The 18,951-nt window shown below is 37.9% G+C and overlaps 1 protein-coding gene across 1 annotated transcript in view; it reads left to right on the plus strand.

Moving 5' to 3' along the window:
- The window catches only part of cftr (CF transmembrane conductance regulator), a 119,165-nt gene that overhangs the window by 72,967 nt on the left and 27,247 nt on the right, over nt 1–18,951 (plus strand). Inside the window, exons 16-19 of the mRNA XM_072551511.1 lie at nt 1,676–1,713; nt 5,296–5,561; nt 8,281–8,360; nt 11,167–11,317. Coding sequence (XP_072407612.1) covers nt 1,676–1,713; nt 5,296–5,561; nt 8,281–8,360; nt 11,167–11,317 — 535 coding nt within the window. The remainder of the gene's footprint in view (nt 1–1,675; nt 1,714–5,295; nt 5,562–8,280; nt 8,361–11,166; nt 11,318–18,951) is intronic.

Below are 18,951 nucleotides of genomic sequence, written 5' to 3' on the forward strand. Positions count from 1 at the left end.
TGAATGGCTTGCTAGACAATTTCTGAGGCCAGTTAAAAGTCCTCCTCACTCTAGTCAGTCTAGAGTCACATGTAGGACAGATAAGGACAGTTTTCATTCCCTAAAAGACATTAGTGAACTTCATGGAATTTTAAGAAAATCATTTCATCATCATCATTAAACTTTTAATTCCAGATTTTTAAAATTGAAATCCTATTCAACTGGAATTTGAACCCAAGACCTCCAAGCATTGCCCGGATCCTTAGATCACCACAATACATGAAACTACAGTCTCACCCGAGGAATGTACTAGGCAATGAGATAATGTAAACATAGTCCTTGTCATACAATGGCAATATCATCATGGAATTTGCCATTATAAAGATATTGGGTGTTACTATAGACCAACAACTGTGCTGGGTTGGCCACATAAGTATTGTGGCTACAAGAATAGGTCAGAGCTTAGAAATCTGTGATGAGTAATTCATCTCCTGACATTGCAAAGTCTGTCCATCATCTACATGGGACAGGTCAGGACTGTGAATGAATACTTCTCACTTGCCTGGATGAGTGCAGCTCCAAAAATGCTTTAAAAATGCTTGATATCATCCAGGACATGCAGCCTGTTTGATTGGCACAAAATCTACAAACATTTACTTCCTCTACCACGAAAGCTCAGAAACAGTACTGTGTATCCTCTACAAGATATATTGTAAATAATTCATTAAGGCTCCATTGACAGCCCCTTACAAACCAATGACCACTACCAACTAAAAGGACAAGGGCAGCAAATATATGGGAGCATGATCACCTGCAAGTCCATCCTGACTTGGAAATATATCTCTGTACCTTCAGTGTTACTGTAACTCCCTCCCTGAGGGCATTATGTGTCTCTCTGGACTGCATTAGTTTAAAAAGGCATCACTTTCTCAAAGGCAGTTAGGCATGGGCAACAAATGCCACCCTCGAAAATGATGCCCAAATCCAAAAATAAATAAGAAAATAAATTTGCAAACTTCATCAGAAAGGTAACACTTGCACAGGCACAGGAAAGAATACATAAATGTCAGGCTGTTTGTTTTGTTGGCAGAAGCTCTCAAGAAAGTCTCAGAAGAATACATGGAATGCAGATTTGGATGAAAAGCAGAGTTGGGGAGTGCGGGGGTGAGATGGGATTGTGATCATGCCTTTTCTGGTTATGAGGGTTGCCTGATAAATTCTGAGTGGGGTAGTCCACCACACAGTAAATGGCAACAAATTTCTTCAAGTAGTCCTCAACATACATTAAGTCCCTAACCTGCATCTTCAACAACTTTTACACCTGTTTTAACATTTAAAATATAGGTCCCATGAATCGAGCATTAGAACCAACACATTTTGATACAAACCATTCAATTACTAAACTGAAATGTTTTGGCATCTGAAACAGTTGTGCAATACATATTAACTTTAGCCCTGTTGCCTGCAATTATTTTATTTTTTAGAATGAAAATGTGTTGGTAATATATAGCTTCCCTATATAATGAATGATTAGCAGTGCATTTTTACTCATAATTGCTAATTCCCATTAACAATACAAAACATGTATTCGACAGGAGGTAAAAGATCATAATGTGATTTACTATGAAAAGATTTTGTGTTCTGTGATATTAAATTGTCATCATATTATATCACCTTTTTCATTGTTTGTCTAAAGGTGGCTGCTTCTTTGGTTGGACTTTGGATAGTCAATGGGTAAGTGGAAATGAAGCCTGCAGTTTGGGACTCATAATCTTGCCAATGCATAGTTTGGTGACTACATGTTAACAGGACATGGCTCAGACACAATATCGATCAAACTACTAGACAAAAGTTGATAGGGCAAGTCCTTTGCCAGATATATTGGCTAGCATAATAGATGTACTGTCAGAAACTCCCTCCTCAAGATATTTTTTAATATTTTACTTGTGCTACTAGTAATCATTAATGCAAACCTCTGCCTGAAAAGAGCACAGTTTGTCAAGTCATTCACTTCAAAGTGCATTCCAGGAATGTGCCACTATCGGCTCTGATCTTGAGAAATTTAAATGAAATAAACATTTTACACACTGCTATTGTTCTTTGTTCTGTCAGCTCTCTCCAGTTTTATTTTGGGTATTTTCAATTTCTTTGGGCTGAAGGATAATTTTCTAATCCAAAATTATTGGAACCATGTCAAAGATTAAAATGGAAGAAAATCTGAAACAGCACATCTCCAGTCTGTCTAAGTTTTAGATTTTCTTTACATTTTTTATTTAAAGATTCTATTTTAAAATGGTTTAATGCAAAATAACACATGCAAGTTCCAAAGAGGTAATTATCTCTAGGTTATTGATCACTCCTAAATGTTCAACTGACTTTATACAATGGCTTACTGTAATGAATGAGTATGCTTCCTGTTTCTCATCATCTTAGAGCAATAAACACTAATTCCAGTTTTACTCAATGACTTACTATAGTAGCAAATGTTTGCATTTGTTTAGGCTCCTTTTTAAACCAGTCATATTTCGAAAGTTTCCTTGCATTTCTTCAGTTTAAATGCATTCTTACATGTCATTTTTGAAATCCTAATATTCCTAATTACTACTCTGCATTTCCACTGTAAAAGGTTGCCTCTATCGGCATCCAGTGGACATTTTACAAAACCTGCTTAGAAAGAATTAATACAAAGTATTCATATGTACGGAGATGCCTTTTTCTTTAATTAACAGTTGACTTTTGGCACAATGTTTGGAAAGTTAATGCAATCTAGCAAGTGAACTGATATAATTTCCTTTTTTTCGGCATTGACAATGCTTGCGCCCCTGTAATCTCTAGAAACAGATCAATTAAATATAATATATGCATATAGGATGTTGCACTACTGGTAGTGTGATTGCAGACCACACAAGTTGTGAATGAATTATGAAGCTTTCTCTCATGAGTGAAAGAGCAAGAACAATTTGTTCTGTGACGACTGAGTCGGAATTTAAAATGGTTCCGGAACACAGACCCTTTTAAATGCTTTGCTGCATCATTCTAGAAATATATCTTATGAGATGGCCTTGACTTGGCTTCTGGATTGTGTTTCTTATAAAATCAAAGGTTTCGCAAGATAAAGCAGCTCTTTTATGGTGCTATGTTTGTTATACATAAAGCAGGTTTTTTTTTATTTTCAGGTTTTTTTTGTGCTGTATCTTAACATCCTAACCTAAAACTGATTGGAGTCATGTCAAACACTAAGAAGGATACAAATCTAGAGTTGAAACTTAACCCGGCCACTCACAATTTAAATGAAAGTGACACAGAGAGATAGGAAGCACTCCACTTACAGGAAGTGGTTGGCCATTAAAAGACTTTTGCGAGGTTTAGTATCTTCATTTATAGCTATCCATTTTCAACCCAGAAGGAAAATTCAGTAAAACCATGTAAATGAAACATAATGATCCAACATGTATTGTAAGCTTCAAAATGGAACTCTAAAATGTTCATTTCCAAGTGTTCCTGTTTGTTTTTCTGTCTGGTATGCTATGAGAAACATGATAGATGAAAGAAGGTGAGAGAGCCGTATCTACGAATTTAGTGTATTTGCAGCACAGTGTGTGGGACAGAACAAGCAGAAGTGTTTCCTCCAGGTCCTATAAGGAAGGTGATGGCCAAATGATATTATCACTAGACTATTAATGTAGAGACCCTGGCAATGTTCTGGGCATCCAGTTTTGAATGGCAGATGGTGGAATTCAAATCTCGCACAGTCCATCGTCGGAATCAAACCCAAGTCCTTGGCGCTGTGAGGCAGCAGTGCTAATTACTGAGCCATCATGCTGCCCAAATTCTTGTAAAGGATACAAGTACTTTAACTGCATTGGAAAACATAGCCTGTGCAATGTTTCCATCTGATCTGAGATACCGTAAGTTGTGAATGTATAAGTTGATCTTTGAAATTTATATCCATAAACAGCATCCACTACATTGAATATAAAAGTAAATAGCCGGGACTGGCAACAATATTACCTCTCACTTTTATCCTCTTCTGCTTGGATCTCTGAGGTCCACGTGTGACAACAAAATCCAGAACCAGAAGGCAATGCTACGATGCATGCTCATCACAGCAATCACTGTATGTAGAACGTTGGAGCTGCTGTATGAATGTGTGCAGTCTTGTAGCTTAAAGGGTCTGCCAATTGGCATGGGAGGTGGGAGGTCACTATTTTAAAATGTCATTGTCACTAGTTGCTTCTAGCTTCCAGGAGAAAGAGATTGTCCTTTGCTCAAAAGCACTCAGTACCTGATTGAGGGACACAACTGTAGGTAGGGTGACCAACTGAGAGCCAATACATGCTCTTGGAGCCAACACAGTTTCCTCTTTTTCTTGCAATGCTTCACCCTCTCCACACTTCCCCAACCTTTCTGCCAAACTGTGGCCTGGGTCCCTAGGCAATCCTGGGCCTCTGATGATTATATGACGAGGATCAGCCACCATTTTCCCCAGTGGTACTGCAAAGCAATAAAATGATGCAGACTTCTAATTGACTGACAGCTCTCAGCGAGCATGATCTCCAACTCTGGTGTATCATCGAATCAATGGCCTAGTTAATTATCCAATTGGCACCTAATGTTGCCAGTCTTCCAAAAAAAAGTTAGAGCAGGACTCTCACTGGTTATCCAGCTGGTGAGAAGACACCCATCACCAACATTTTCTTTATGTTCATTCATAGGCCATGGGCATCACTCAACCATTGGTTTAACAAAATAATAAATTCTCATAGCTGTCTTTTTTTCCAATGATAAAATCCAAAACCAAAGCCATGTTGAAATACACTGCTGCATTTTAATATATGTTATACACTCTAAATGCTTTCCATCTCAAGCAGAATTGGGCCTGTTTGTGCTGCTGAAAAATATAATCGAAGTTAAGAATGATCAGAAAATTCAAGGAATGGTTGAGACTTCAGTCACACTGCTCCATAAATGTCTTTACTTTCGACTGTGGAAGAAAACCCACACAAACACAGGGAAAATGTGCAAATTCCATACAGCTAGTCACCCGAGGGTGGAATCAAACACAGGTCCCTGGCGCATATTCAAAACTGCCGTGTTATTTTTGCCATTCTTGACCATGAAATTAAATGAATTTATTCATGACTATATTTAGGCTGAATAAACTCAGATGAATTTACCACTTTTCAGCTATTCCTGCATTACAATTTCAAATTGAACATAGCAAAATGCTGACAGGTTAATAATATGTATTAATTATAACCAACAACCAGTCTACCAAACGTGCTTATTAAAGATTTTTATGTTTATTTGTTTCAGGTTAGCAGAAGATACTGGCTCACAAACCAATGACTCCTCAACAGACCTCTCCCAAATCTCTGTATTTTCTCATTTTATTACAAATGGCAGCTATTATTACGTATTTTATATCTATGTGGGACTTGCAGACAGTTTCCTTGCACTTGGGGTTATTCGTGGTCTGCCTCTGGTCCACACTCTTGTTACAGTCTCCAAGGACCTGCATAAGCGAATGTTGCATTCAGTTCTCCAAGCTCCCATGACTGTGTTCAACCAAATGAAAACAGGTAATAATGTTATGGAATAACACATGATTATAAGCATCTGTTCCATTTTGGGGAGCAATGCTTGGGGCTTATTTGTTAGAATTCTATTCAATAAAGTCTGAAAATGAAGAAAGATACCTTTTTGAAGGTACCATTGTAGCTACGTGTCCAAAATGCTGTCACAAATATCCTAAATGTTCATGTCAAATTCCCAAAAAAAACCATTTAACAGATACGTTTTTCCTTTTGTTATTGATTACTGACATCAGACTGATGTGATTCTTTGCTGAAAGAATTTAAAGCTAGTCTTTAATATTTTGGTAGCATGTTATCTTTACCATAGTGAGTGACATTGGTTTAGCATGCTGTTCTATCTGACATATGAGAACATACATCAGATACTTTAATATGCTTTACGTTATTGAATCATGTTGGTTTTTCAAAAACAAATTTGGTGGGATCCATGCCACAGAAATTTCCAATTATCTTTGTAACCGCTTTTACATAAGCAAAGAGGGAAAAAAATTATTTGCAGTGACCTATTCACACTGTATCATTGAAATCATTTGCTGTTAATCCTTTCCTGTTTTTATACAGGTCCAATAAGTTTGGCTAATGCAAATGATTTCAAAAATAACAAGATGACATGAGAAGAAATTCAGGACGGCAAACAATTAAAAATCAGGCTTTAATTCTTGTAGCAGGTTAACTTGGCAATATATTTAAGAAGCAGATTGATTTAATGGTTTGAGTTTGATTATTAATTACCTTTAGCTGTGCTTTATCTTCTATATTTATCACATAAATCTCCCAATGTCCAGAGGGCAGAACCTAAGATAATGGGCAGGAAAAGAAACAGAAACATGAAATTTATCGGTAAATTAAACTGCACACGACACAAGTGTCACGTTTGTTGGCAAATTTGTCTTTTATGCCTATGACCTGGAATTAAACTGAAGAGGCGATAAAGTTGAAAGTGATAACCATTTTAACCATTCTGAAAGGAATGCACATTCAAAACCAACATCTACATTTAACAGGGAACATTATAGTGTGGCAGTGCAGGGACTACAGTACAATATATGGCATATATCTCATTGAAATTTATTACTATAGTTGAATTTATAAACACAGACTATAGAATTTAGTGATAAATTGCACCTCTCTCCAAGTTTTTGTAACTTTGGAAGGAATATAACTTATGCATATTGGGTAAACAATCTTTTGCCGCTCAGATGACTGTTGTAAACATCTAATAGAAGCATTGTAGTTACACCAACAAAGTAATATCATAAATATCCTAAATATTGACATCAAATTCCCAAGATAGCTCATTTAATAGATACTTTTTCCTTTTATTTTATATGCTGGCTGGTGTATAGAGGAATTATGCATTAGCCACCTTAGCAAAACCTGACACAAAGGCAGAAATACTGAACTGAATGGTGCAAAGTAGCTCATTTTCTGGATAGTGCATTGCAAAGTGATGCACTTTCAATTGAGTAAGGTAATAGTGCATTCAACCTCCATGCAAAATGTTAGTGCATAATTCAGATTGATATAGTAGTACAGAACTGAAGGAATGTTGTATTGTTAGAGTGGCTGCCTTTTCAATTAACTTTAACTCTTTTCCTGTTTGCCTACTCAGCTGAAGTTTAAACACCCAGAGGCACAATTTGAAGATGATCTGAAATTCTCATAAGGCTTGGTTAACTTAAGGCCAAAAAATAGATTATGTGGTCGTTCCTTTGTTGTTTGCAAAACATTGCTGAGCATCAAATGGCTAATTTTATGCCTAGATAATAATGTGGGTGCTGAGATACCAATTTAAAACATATACAGTCTGTAAAATAAACTTTCCAACAGTACACCAGTAATGCAACCACATTAGAATTGGACCCATAAACATTTAGCTTCATAGGAAGCATTTGTAATGATAATTCTTCTCTCAGTGAAAATAATTTGCTTTTCCTGACAAATGTCAATCTTTGATGGAACTGTTTACATAGCCCTCTGTAGCAGCAGTGGGTGTCAGTGGTGGAAATAGCATTGACAAGGGAAACCTGTCAGCGCTCCGAGCAGGGAAGAGTCTTTGGCAGGTTACTAGGAGAGGATTGCAGTCAGGTACCATGAGGAGAGGAAAAAAGCAGCAAAAAGCTGAAGTCCTCGGTTTGTGTGTTATTGTATGGAAGAGCCAAGGTTATGAATAGAGCAGCTTGAAGATTCATGCAGTGCCCAGAGAACCAGAAAGTGTGAATGGAGCATATATGCAGTTGCTGGAGATCCATCAGTCTGACTGAGCAACACATCTGAGACCATGAATCTTCAAGAGGAAGATTCTCTTGTGTTTGGGAGATGAGGTAACATGGTTGATGTAGTACAGGATGTTATTTGTAGGAGCTCCACCTACAAATTCTGCCACCCATCCAATTAGTGCTCAGGTGTTAAACTCTTGACAGTACCCTCTGGATCTGGAACATCAGCTGCACATGTCCATTAAAAATAGTTTGTTACTCAGACTTTAGATTTTTCATGAATGGATTATAAAGATTTGAAGCCAGTGGAATAACAGATCGACATTTTATTGTCTCTGCACAAATTGTTTCTTTGAATTGCCTGTTAACAAACAGTATTTAAAATAACCAGAATAAAACAGAAAACAAATGTTATTTTCATGCTAACAAATAATAAGTATTTTGACATATTTAAAATAGTCATTTCAGATTTTTTTAAATTGCAGGCAGAATTCTAAATCGTTTCATCAAAGATACTGCAATAATAGATGACATGTTGCCACTCACCGCTTTCGACTTTGTGCAGGTCAGACAATTTAAGATTCATTTTACTCTATTTCTCAATTTGTTTTTTATTTACAGCATGTGTGCACATTTCACACACAATATTTTTTACAATAATGCTATTATTTTTACGATAATGTTATTCCAGTTGAAATCCAAAGATTTGGACTAACTGTCCAGAAAATGAGAATTCAGATCCTTCCATTGCTTTTTAAAAATTTGAATTCCATGTAAAAACAATGAAATAAAAAAAGCTACTGCCAATAAAAGTAATCATAATGCTGGCAGATTACTATAAAACCTCAAGTGTGACAGGAAAGGAAACTTGGCAGTGTAAGCAGGTTTGATCCAAATGTGACTTCAGTTCTTCACCAATGTAGTTAACTCTTAACTCACTCTGATATGACTCGGCACGTCACTCACATGTACTAAATTCTTGTATTCTTAATATGGTACATAAGTTACAAACTCACCACACACCAAAGCAACCCACTGAAGCTAAAATCAGAAAGCTTTGGATATACAAAAGGTCAGGTCTGCAAACTACTAAAGTACCCAGTCTTGGTTCTTCCATTACCATGATCATGTAAGACCATAAGACATGGGAGCGGAAGTAAGGCCATTTGCCCATCGAGTCCACTCTGCCATTCAATCATGGCTGATGGGCATATCAACGCCACTTACCTGCACTCTCCCTGTATTCCTTAATCCCTTGCGAGATTAAAATTTATCAATCTCTGCCTTGAAGACATTCAACATCTCGGCCTCCACTGCACTTCGTGGCAATGAGTTCCACAGACCCACCACTCTCTGGCTGAAGAAGTGTCTCCTCATTTCCATTTTAAATTGACGCCCTCTAATTCTAAGGTTGTGTCCATGGGTCCTAGTATCCCCACCTGATGGAAACAAATTCCCAGGGTCCACCCTTTCTCAGCCATGCATTATCTTGTAAATTTCTATTAGATCTCCCCTCAGCCTTCTAAACTCTAATGAATACAATCCCAGGACCCTCAGCTGTTCATCATATGTTGGGCCTACCATTCTTAGGGTTCGTCTGTGTCAATCTCCGCTGGATACACTGCAGTGCCAGTATATCCTTCCTGAGGTATGGGGCCCAAAACTGGACACAGTATTCCAAATGGGGCTTTATAAAGTCTCAGTAGCACATGGCTGTTTTTACATTTCAACCCTTTTGAAATAAATGACAACGTTACATTTGTTTTCTCTACCACAGACTCAACCTGCAAGTTTACCTTTAGAGAATCCTGGACTAGCATTCCCATATTCCTTTGTACTTTGGCTTTATGAATTTTCTCACCATTTAGAAAATAGTCCATCTCTCTATTCTTTTTTCTGAAGTGCAAGACCTCACATTTGCTCACTTGTCACTTTGCTATTTAAAGAGAAAGATCAAAATTAAGAAACACAGGAGTGGAATAGGAAGAATTAAAGGTGGAGAAACAGTAGAAAAGGGAACATAAGGTACAGAAGCAGAAATAAGGAGTCAGACAGAGAAATAACAGTATGAAGAAATCAGAAGGAAGAGTGACTGTATTTTTTGATATAACATGTTCTATACATCATGAGGTTGGCTAGTGAGAAACAAGAATAGGTTAATGTTTAATGTGGGGCTATCTGTTGAAAGCTAGGAACCCAAGATGGGTTAGGTGACATTAATTTATATCACATAATTATGAATGACCTACTAAAAGAGAGCATATGAGGATTATCTACATGCACATGCAGCATCTTGGAATGGGAAAATGCAAATTGTATTCTCATGCCATTGATTATGTGTAGTATCTCATTGAAACGAATAGAATACTGAGAAACCTGGACAAAGTGAACATTGAGAAGATGTTTCCAGTAGTAGGAGAGACTAGGACCCCAGAACACAACCTCAGAGTGAAGGCATGACCCTTTAGAACTGATATGAGGAGGAATTTCTTCAGTCACAGGATGGTGAATTGCCACAGAGGCTTTTGAGTGTATTTAAGACAGAAATAGGCAGAGTCTTGATTAGGTAAAAACAATGACTGCAGATGCTGAAAACCAAATACTGGATTAGTGGTGCTGGAAGAGCACAGCAGTTCAGGCAGCATCCAACGAGCAGCGATTAGTAAAGGGTTCAAAGGTTTATATGGAGAAAGCAAGTGACCAACTTTGATCAAATAGCAGAACAGATTCAATGGGCCAAATGACCTCATTCTGCTCTTATATGTTATGGTGCACTTGCATTTTTTAATTGAGCTGTTATGGACAGCACCTTCACGTAAAAGGAATCATAGAATCCCTACAGGGTGGGAACACACCCTTTGGCCCAACAAGTTCACACCGACTCTCTGAAGAATATTCCACCCAAACTATTCCCTATTACTTTGCATTTACACCTGATTAATGCACCTAACCTACACATCCCTGAACACTGTGGGCAGTTTAGCATGGCTACTTCACCTAACCTGCATATCTTTGGCCATGGGAGGAAACTGGAGAACATATAAACTCCACACAGACAGTCACCTGAGGCTGGAATTGAACCCGGGTCCCTGGTGCTAACCATTGAGCCACCAGTCTGCCCAATAAAGCTTAAAAAGAGACAGTCTTGATCAAATCAAACCCTGGATTATCTTTTTGCAAAAGAGTAATATTCATGTTTGAAGGAAGTCTCTTCACTATATCTCTCAGACCCAGCTGATGCAGAATGTTTAGTGAACAGCAAACGGGGGAAATCAAAAGACATCCTAACTCTTTGACCCTTACTTTTTGTACAGAACATTAATTATAATTATAATTAATCTAGGTTTGATGGTTTTGTATTCCATTTGCAGTTAATACTGATTGTTGTGGGGGCCATTGGTGTGGTATCTGTGTTACAACCCTACACTCTGTTGGCTGCAATTCCAGTGGCAGTTACTTTCATCATGTTGAGGGCTTATTTCCTGCGTACATCACAGCAACTGAAGCAACTGGAATCTGAAGGTAAGTGCAGACAGAATAGAAACAAACATGCCACTAGGATATATTCTCCACTGCAAATATGTTATAATACAAAATGACTTCATAGATAAAGTGTATCTTTTTTAGGTCTTCTGGGTACAAACTGGATATTGTGAATGTTTGAATCTGTATTTGGTCATTTTGCAAGATATAAGGCCATTTTTAGCTTTCAGTTGGCCTTTCCAATTTGTTGAATCAGTTTGAAAAGAGAAAACCATGCAATGAATTCATTAATTTATAAATTCAGTTCCATATAATTTATCTTTGCTCTGATTCTTGGAAACAAAGAAAAAATAAGGCTAAAAGATTTGATTTTACACATGGTCCATTTAAACCATGCTAATATTTTATGCTGTGGTAATGTTTGAGTACATTTTCTGAAAAGGGCATCAATTAGTGCTCCATGATTTGTCTGTATATTGAATGAATATTTTTGACAACAGAATTACTCAATAATTGATTTAACAATCCAATATAGTTCTGAGACAGTGTAAACATATTTCACTAGTGCTGATTCTCTACCTTAATCCCTTATGCAGTTAATTACCTGTGAATCTGACTTCCAATATCTAGATAATGAAAATACTGCAAATTAATTGAGATAAAACAATAATAAAACCATCAGAGAAAAAGGAAAGTTTAATCTCATCAGCCACGTAGTACTTGAATTTAGGACTAAGAAATGAAAGTGTTGTAATCTGTTGCACAATTCCAATAATCTTTCCACAAATGTCAAATGTACATGCATATTTTTAATATTCGTGCTACATTTTCTAGCTGGCATACTTCATACTTAAGTATATATTTCACACACTCACTAAATTCTGATATGAATTGTTTGTTGGACAAAACAGTGAAATTCCTGAGACTTCAAGGAGAATAGCAGTGCATAGATTATTTCTGCCAGGAAAATCAGGCAATGCTATGACAATACTTCACTGCACTCCCTTGAGCATTATAAGCATTTCCATGATCTGCGTGCTATGTTCCAGCTGATTTTGACAAATGTCGATACAATAAGTGCTCGTGGCAGGCTCTAGTGTTGTCACATGCGGATGTAAAAGATGTTTTAAGTGCAGCACTCTACAAAAGAGATGTTAGAGTCTAAGAATTTTTCAAAGTCAATCTTTCTTTTCTTTCTTTCTTTTCTCTTTCTCTTTCTAAGAATCTTTCTTTTCTTTCTTTCTTTTCTCTTTCTCTTTCTAAGAATCTTTCTTTTCTTTCTTTTCTCTTTCTCTTTCTAAGAATCTTTCTTTTCCATCATGCTATCTATACATTCTAACTAAACATGATATGTAGACTATTGCTGCTCTCTTCAGGATCTCTCCATCACGTGATCATTACATCATTGGCATAGCTTCCTATGCACATGCTTAAGGCTTAACCCTTTACAATACATCTACCCCTTCAAGTCATTGTCACGGTATGATAGATGATACTTCCACTATATCTCCCCACGAAGTCTGTTCCACGGAGATAATCTTTGCAGTGGTTTCAGTAATCTCCCCCATCTTGTGGCAATCTTTTCCTTGACCTGTTGCATTTTCCAAGTTCATTGTACTCTGAGAATCCACATTACCTCCTTCTGTGAATGTTAGTTTCCCTTCTTGGAGTCAGAATAATTAATCCGTCCTGTGGATGGGGTGATTCTCACTAATGTCAACATGCTCCTCTTTTGTCCGATGGTGGTATTTTCTGATTCAACAAGGTAAGAACTCAGTCCACACATCTTTTCACTACAATAGTTTCACATCGTTGGACCCTTATCCACATCCTCTCTGCAGCTTCTAGTTCAGTCATGTTATGTAGTATGTGGCATTGGTTAAAGGCAAGTTAGACTTGCTCCAAACTCTTGCTTCGATAGTAGAAAGTGATAATTGTTTTCTAGCTTGTTTGATTCCTTTAAAAACTTATTTATTCATGAGATGTAGGCATTATTGGCTGGGACAGCATTTATTGCCAATTCAAATTGCACTTGAAAAGGTAGTAATAAACCGCCTTCATGCTCATTTAAGCCTATGAAGGGTAAATAGACCTAAAGTACTGCTACGAAGGGAGTTCTAGGAGTTTAATCCAGTGATAGTGAAAGAACGAAAATATGGTTCAGGAAAAACCTGAACATGGTGGTGTCCCCATATATCTGCTACACATATTCTTTGAGGTGATAAAGATTGTGGGTTTGGAAGTTGCTGGCAATGGAACTGGTGAGTTGCAGCAGTGCAGCTTGCAGATGGTATGCAATGCTGACACTGCATTACTCGTGGAGTGAGTCAATGTTCAAGAAGGCAGATGGGGTGCCAATCAAGTGATATGTTCTTACTGAATGTTGACCCCAGGGTGCTGGGGAGTGCTGATGCTGGATCTGTCCAAAATCTGTCCCTTTTCGTACAGTGGTGGTGTCACACAGCACGATGGAGGCTCTCCTTAACGTGAAGATAGGGCTTCATCTCCACAAGCTCGATGTAGTGGTCACTCCTACCAATACTGGTGATGGATAGATGCATCTGTGGCAGATAGATTGATAAGAACAATATAAACTAAGTTTTCCCTCATTAGCTCCCTCACCACCTACCATAGACTAACACCTCTGTCCTTTTGGATTTGGCCAGATCAGTCAGTATTTGTGTTGCCAAGCCAATCATGATGATGGATATTAAAGCCCTTGACCCAGAGTACACTTCTTGCTCTTACCACCATCAATCATTCTTCAAACTAATGTTCAACATGAAAGGGTACTGATTCATCAGCTGATGTTGGTAAGTCATAATCATTAGCAGGTTTCCTTAACCATGTTTGACCTGATGCCATGAAATGTCATGGAGTTCAGAGTCTTTGTTGAGGACTCCCTGGAGAAGTCCATCCCGACTGACTACTGTTATGCTGCCACTGCAATCTGTCTTGAAGGTGGAACAGGACATGTCCAGAGATGGTAATGGTGGTGACTAGGACATTGATATCATAAGATATGATTCATGAAGATGACTATGTCAGGCTGCTGCTTGACAAGTCTCTAGGACAGCTCTCTAAATTTTGCTACAAGATTTAAGAAAGGAGGACTTGGTAGGGTTAGTCTGGCCAGGTTTGCTAACATTTCCAGTACCTGGGTCAAAGATGGGTGGTCCAATCAGTTTCCATTTTTTTTTCTTTAGGCATTTCTATGGTTTGATACAACTCAGTCACTTGCTAGGCTATTTCAGAGGGAATTTTAAGTATCGACAATTTTGTAGTGTGCCTAAAGTCACAGTGTAGACCAGATGATGTATCTCAAGGATGGCAAATTTCCTTCCCGTATGGTACGCTTCTTTGTTGTTGGGGCTACTTTTATGGAAGGTAGAAAGGTTACACTTTTAGATTCAAATTATCCCTTCCTAATCATCTCAACATCTTATCTCAGACTTGAACTTGTTGTAGATGCCTGTTTACTACGTTGTTTTGCATCTTGGCTCAACTTACTTCCAGACTTTACCATTGCCTGTGTACAATTACGTACATTATCACGTGGTTTATTTGCTGAGTTTTCACTTGTTCATGTTAAAAATTGGAATCTGAGCGCTCTTCAGTTTTGATAGCAGTGGAAAAATGTCTCACCCAAACCACAATAGTCAATGTTTCCCACCACTTTTACTGCATGAAACAAAATTTTTATTCCAATGTAACTAATCTCAGGACAATCCATGAAACCTCTTCATCTCTCCAAATAAAGGCTGTGGTTTCTTTCATTGCTTCAGACTGTCCAGCTGGTTGTATTACTTCAGTCAAAAATTAGATATTTCCTGCAAGGTAGAAGGTCTGAAGAAAAATTCTTAAAAAGCCCAATTTTGATCCTATCTCTGAGTTATCCTTTAACATTCCAAATGGAATCATCTGACAAATAATAAAGTTCATTGATAAATGCATTCAGGCCTTTGAAGGCTGATTTTTCCCCTTTAATTAAATTTTGTTTGCTCAATAATGGCATTGCACCAAATACAAAGTAAATATAAAAAGATTCAGATTATCATCTTGGAGGTGGCAGCCTCTTTATTCATCCCCTGTCTTGCTCAAATGTCTTCTGCAATGCTGCCCACAGCATACAGCAAAGTACTTATCTGATCTTTGTTCATTTTTATTGCCAAGCCTAAAGCATTTCTGTAGTGAGCAAATTCTGCAATTTTTCTGATTGCCGTGGGCTCTCCATTTGTTTGAATGCTTCTGCAAGTGGCATCATCCATTCTATTTCCTATTCTGATTAGAGATTTTCTTCCTGCACAGTTTCTGTGTCAGTCACTGGGGAAAATGTTTCAAACCCTTCTCTATTCTCTCTCTGATCACTAGAATTGTCTTCTGAGTTTCTCAAGCTGTTCTGACTTAATGCTGAATCTTTTTACTGGTGCTACCATCGATCAATGACATGTGGAGTCTTTGAGGCTGTTTTAGGTGCACTGTGTTAATACAATAAGTAATTAGTAGATGGTTGGCGTTATTTGGTGAATCAATTGACTCATTAGAAATAAAGTTAAATCAGGTGGGATTGGTGTGCAAAAGGAGTTGTAAGACTGAGTAGTTAATAAACTATCTATATAAAAAAAAGATGGTGTTCTGTCTCGTGAACTAAGTTGAGTGCACTTAAAAATAAAATGCATGGTACTCAACATAATGAAACAACTGTCTCTAGAGTCAAAGACCTTTCAAAATAACTCTTTATTTATATCATACTAAATATTTATATTCTGGGTAGCCACAAGATCAAAACCAGCACTGCTCTCTTCAGAGTCTTCTTCATTATTGACAGAGCTTCCCAAAGCCATTCTGAAGTGTAGGCATTTTCCCTTACAGCTTCTAGATATTGGACAAGGCATTGAGTATGAGACTTTCTTAACCAAAGTACATTGTGATGGGTTAGTTGTTGAAATGTTTATTTAAAAGAGTTTGGACTCAAATGAATAGAGTTCTGTCCAGGCAAGGAATAAGCAAAAGATGGTCAAGTGTTTTACTTTACCTGCCTTGGTGAGATTATTTATTTTTTCAGCCCTGACCTGCAGTTCATTTTCAGCACTACCACTGCAGATATGTTGGAACACCATGACCTTTATGTTGTCCTGGGAAGAACTGATGAAATTCACATTGATCCTGTGTGGTTGAAGAGTCCCTAGGCGGAAGATGAGGCATTCTTCCTTCAGGCATTGGGTGCTTAGGGTTTAGCAATGGATGGCGGTGTGGGCCTGAAGGATGTGGAAGGATCCTTTGGGGCCTTGGATCTGATGGATGTGGAAGGATTCTTGGGGGCCATGGATCCTACACCTCCTGCCTCACCTCTGTCCAAGGCCTCAAAGGATTCTTGCACATCTGTCAGAAATTTACCTGTACATCCACGCACGCCATCTACTGCATCCTTTGCAACCGATGTGGTCTCCTCTACATTGGAGATGCCAACTTACAGGTCATTTCAGTGAACATCTCCGGGACATTTGCACTAACCACCCCACCACCCTGTGGTTGAGCACTTTAGCTCCCCTCCCACTCCGCCAAGGACATACAAGTACTGAGCCTTCTCAATTGCCAAACCCTAACCACCCAACATCTGGGGGAAGAATGTCTCATCTTCCACTTGAGATTCTCCAACTACATGGGATCAATGGGATCTTCAGTTTCCCCATTTCCCCTCCCCCTACCTTATCCCAGTCCCAGGCCCTCTTGAACAGTCTTACCTGACCATCTTTATTCCCACCTATCTGCTCCATCCTTCTCTCTGACATATCACTTTCAGCCCCACCTTCATCTACTTATCACTTTCCCAAATACCTTCCCCCAGCCCCAACCCCCTCCCATTCTCAAGGGAAGTTAAGAATAAGCAACATATTCCAATCTTTCTAATGATCTGCACTCTTACAGATGAAGTAAAATGAATACGTCAAGTCACTCACAGGTCCTTATTTCAATTTAACTGAGGAGGACCAGAAATTTACATTAGAAAAATTCTGTGCTCTTCTTTATCTAGATACCATGACCTGATGATTATTATTGTATCAGTAGCCTTTGAAGAGTTTGAATAATCTACATCTTTTAAGAGAAATTTCTGGATTCTAAGGGTCTATTTAAAATTGCTTTAAGATTGCTTTTAAGAACATTCCATGAATTATTTATTGTCATAGACTTGGTATTTTCCTGCAGAGTCTTTCCATCATCAGATTCCCCTACATCACTACCAGAGTTGCATTCTATTTACATATGTGAGTGTTGAACCCTTTATTTTATATCTCCCATCAAGTCACTGTCACTATCCAATATTTACATCCTTACTCATCTCCTCCCAAAGTCTCTATTTCTCAGACATAAACATTGTGGCGGTTTCATCAATCTCTCTGATCTTATTTGTAGCTTCTTCAGCCATGTTGAGGATCAGAGCTCCCAAGTGTTCATTTCTGCTCTGTGAATCATTGTTTAAGTAGGCATTGAATATCAGCTCCTTCTTCATGTTTTCCTCCTGGGCATCTGATTAGTTGGTTTATCCGAATAATGATTTCCTTCTCATTAAAACTTGAATAAAGATTTCAACTATTTGCTAATTTCAGCTTAGTTTTGCCAATTGCATCAAATATGCGAAAGTCAAAGTTTCCATCATCTGTAACAAATCAATATTTTTCCTTACAAAATTTCAACAACAATCTGATCTCCAGTAGCACAACCTTTTATTATCCTGTATTTGCATTTAGCTGCCAAGCAAGAGAGGTGCTTGGTAAATGAATTCATTCTCTCTGCAGGCTTTAGCTTCCATTATTGAGCTCACTTTATGACTATGTTTCACTGAATACTGAAGTATTCAAAAACTCTGTAACTGGTGGTTCCTTCATTTATGCTCTGCCTTGCTAAAACATCAACTGCAAAGTTGCCAATTGTTTAAACAGACCTGGTCCATATTTAATTTGGCTGTTGATCCTGGATCTAGTGAATCGTCTATGTAAGTTCTGCCATTTTTCAATTTGTGTTGGGCCTTCTACATTCTCAAAAGATACTGACAGCAGTCGATCTGTTCCATTTTTTCCCCTTGTTAAGGATTACTTCCCATCCACTTTTCATTTCTGTTCTGTCATTGTGCTGCTATCTGCCTCTCATTTGCTGGGCTGCTCCCATAACTCTGTCTTGTTGCTGAGTCTCTCACTCCTTGTCACCATCTGTTATTATAGTAGTAGATCTGGGAAAGTTCAATTGCTCTACATCACACAAAGGAGATTGCTGGTGTCTAGGTTCTTTTTAAAATCACTGATCATTCAATATACTATGAACTATTTGCACTCTTAGACACTGTAGCATCTCTCCTCTGAGTCTCTTTTTCATGTGATCTCTAACATCATTGCTGACATGTTTTAGTTTTTCCGTGTTTTAGTTTTAACCCTTTAGTCTACAATTCCCTTTTCGGTTACTTATATCAGAGACAGCTGCTTTACACGTGCTTGAAATTTTAAACATGTGAATGAAATATTTAGTGAAGTTAACTGGGGGTTAGATGTTTGTGCCAACAATGTTTGTTCCTTCTCTGCTTATCCCACAGCTTGGTGCTAAAATGTGAAGGCCGTGATGCCTTCTAAAGGATCTTTTTGGATACATTCAGTTTATATACACTTGAGTGTAATGCTGAT

The sequence above is a fragment of the Chiloscyllium punctatum genome, chromosome 32 (assembly GCF_047496795.1).
Source record: "Chiloscyllium punctatum isolate Juve2018m chromosome 32, sChiPun1.3, whole genome shotgun sequence".
Classification (NCBI taxonomy): Eukaryota; Metazoa; Chordata; class Chondrichthyes; order Orectolobiformes; family Hemiscylliidae; genus Chiloscyllium; species Chiloscyllium punctatum.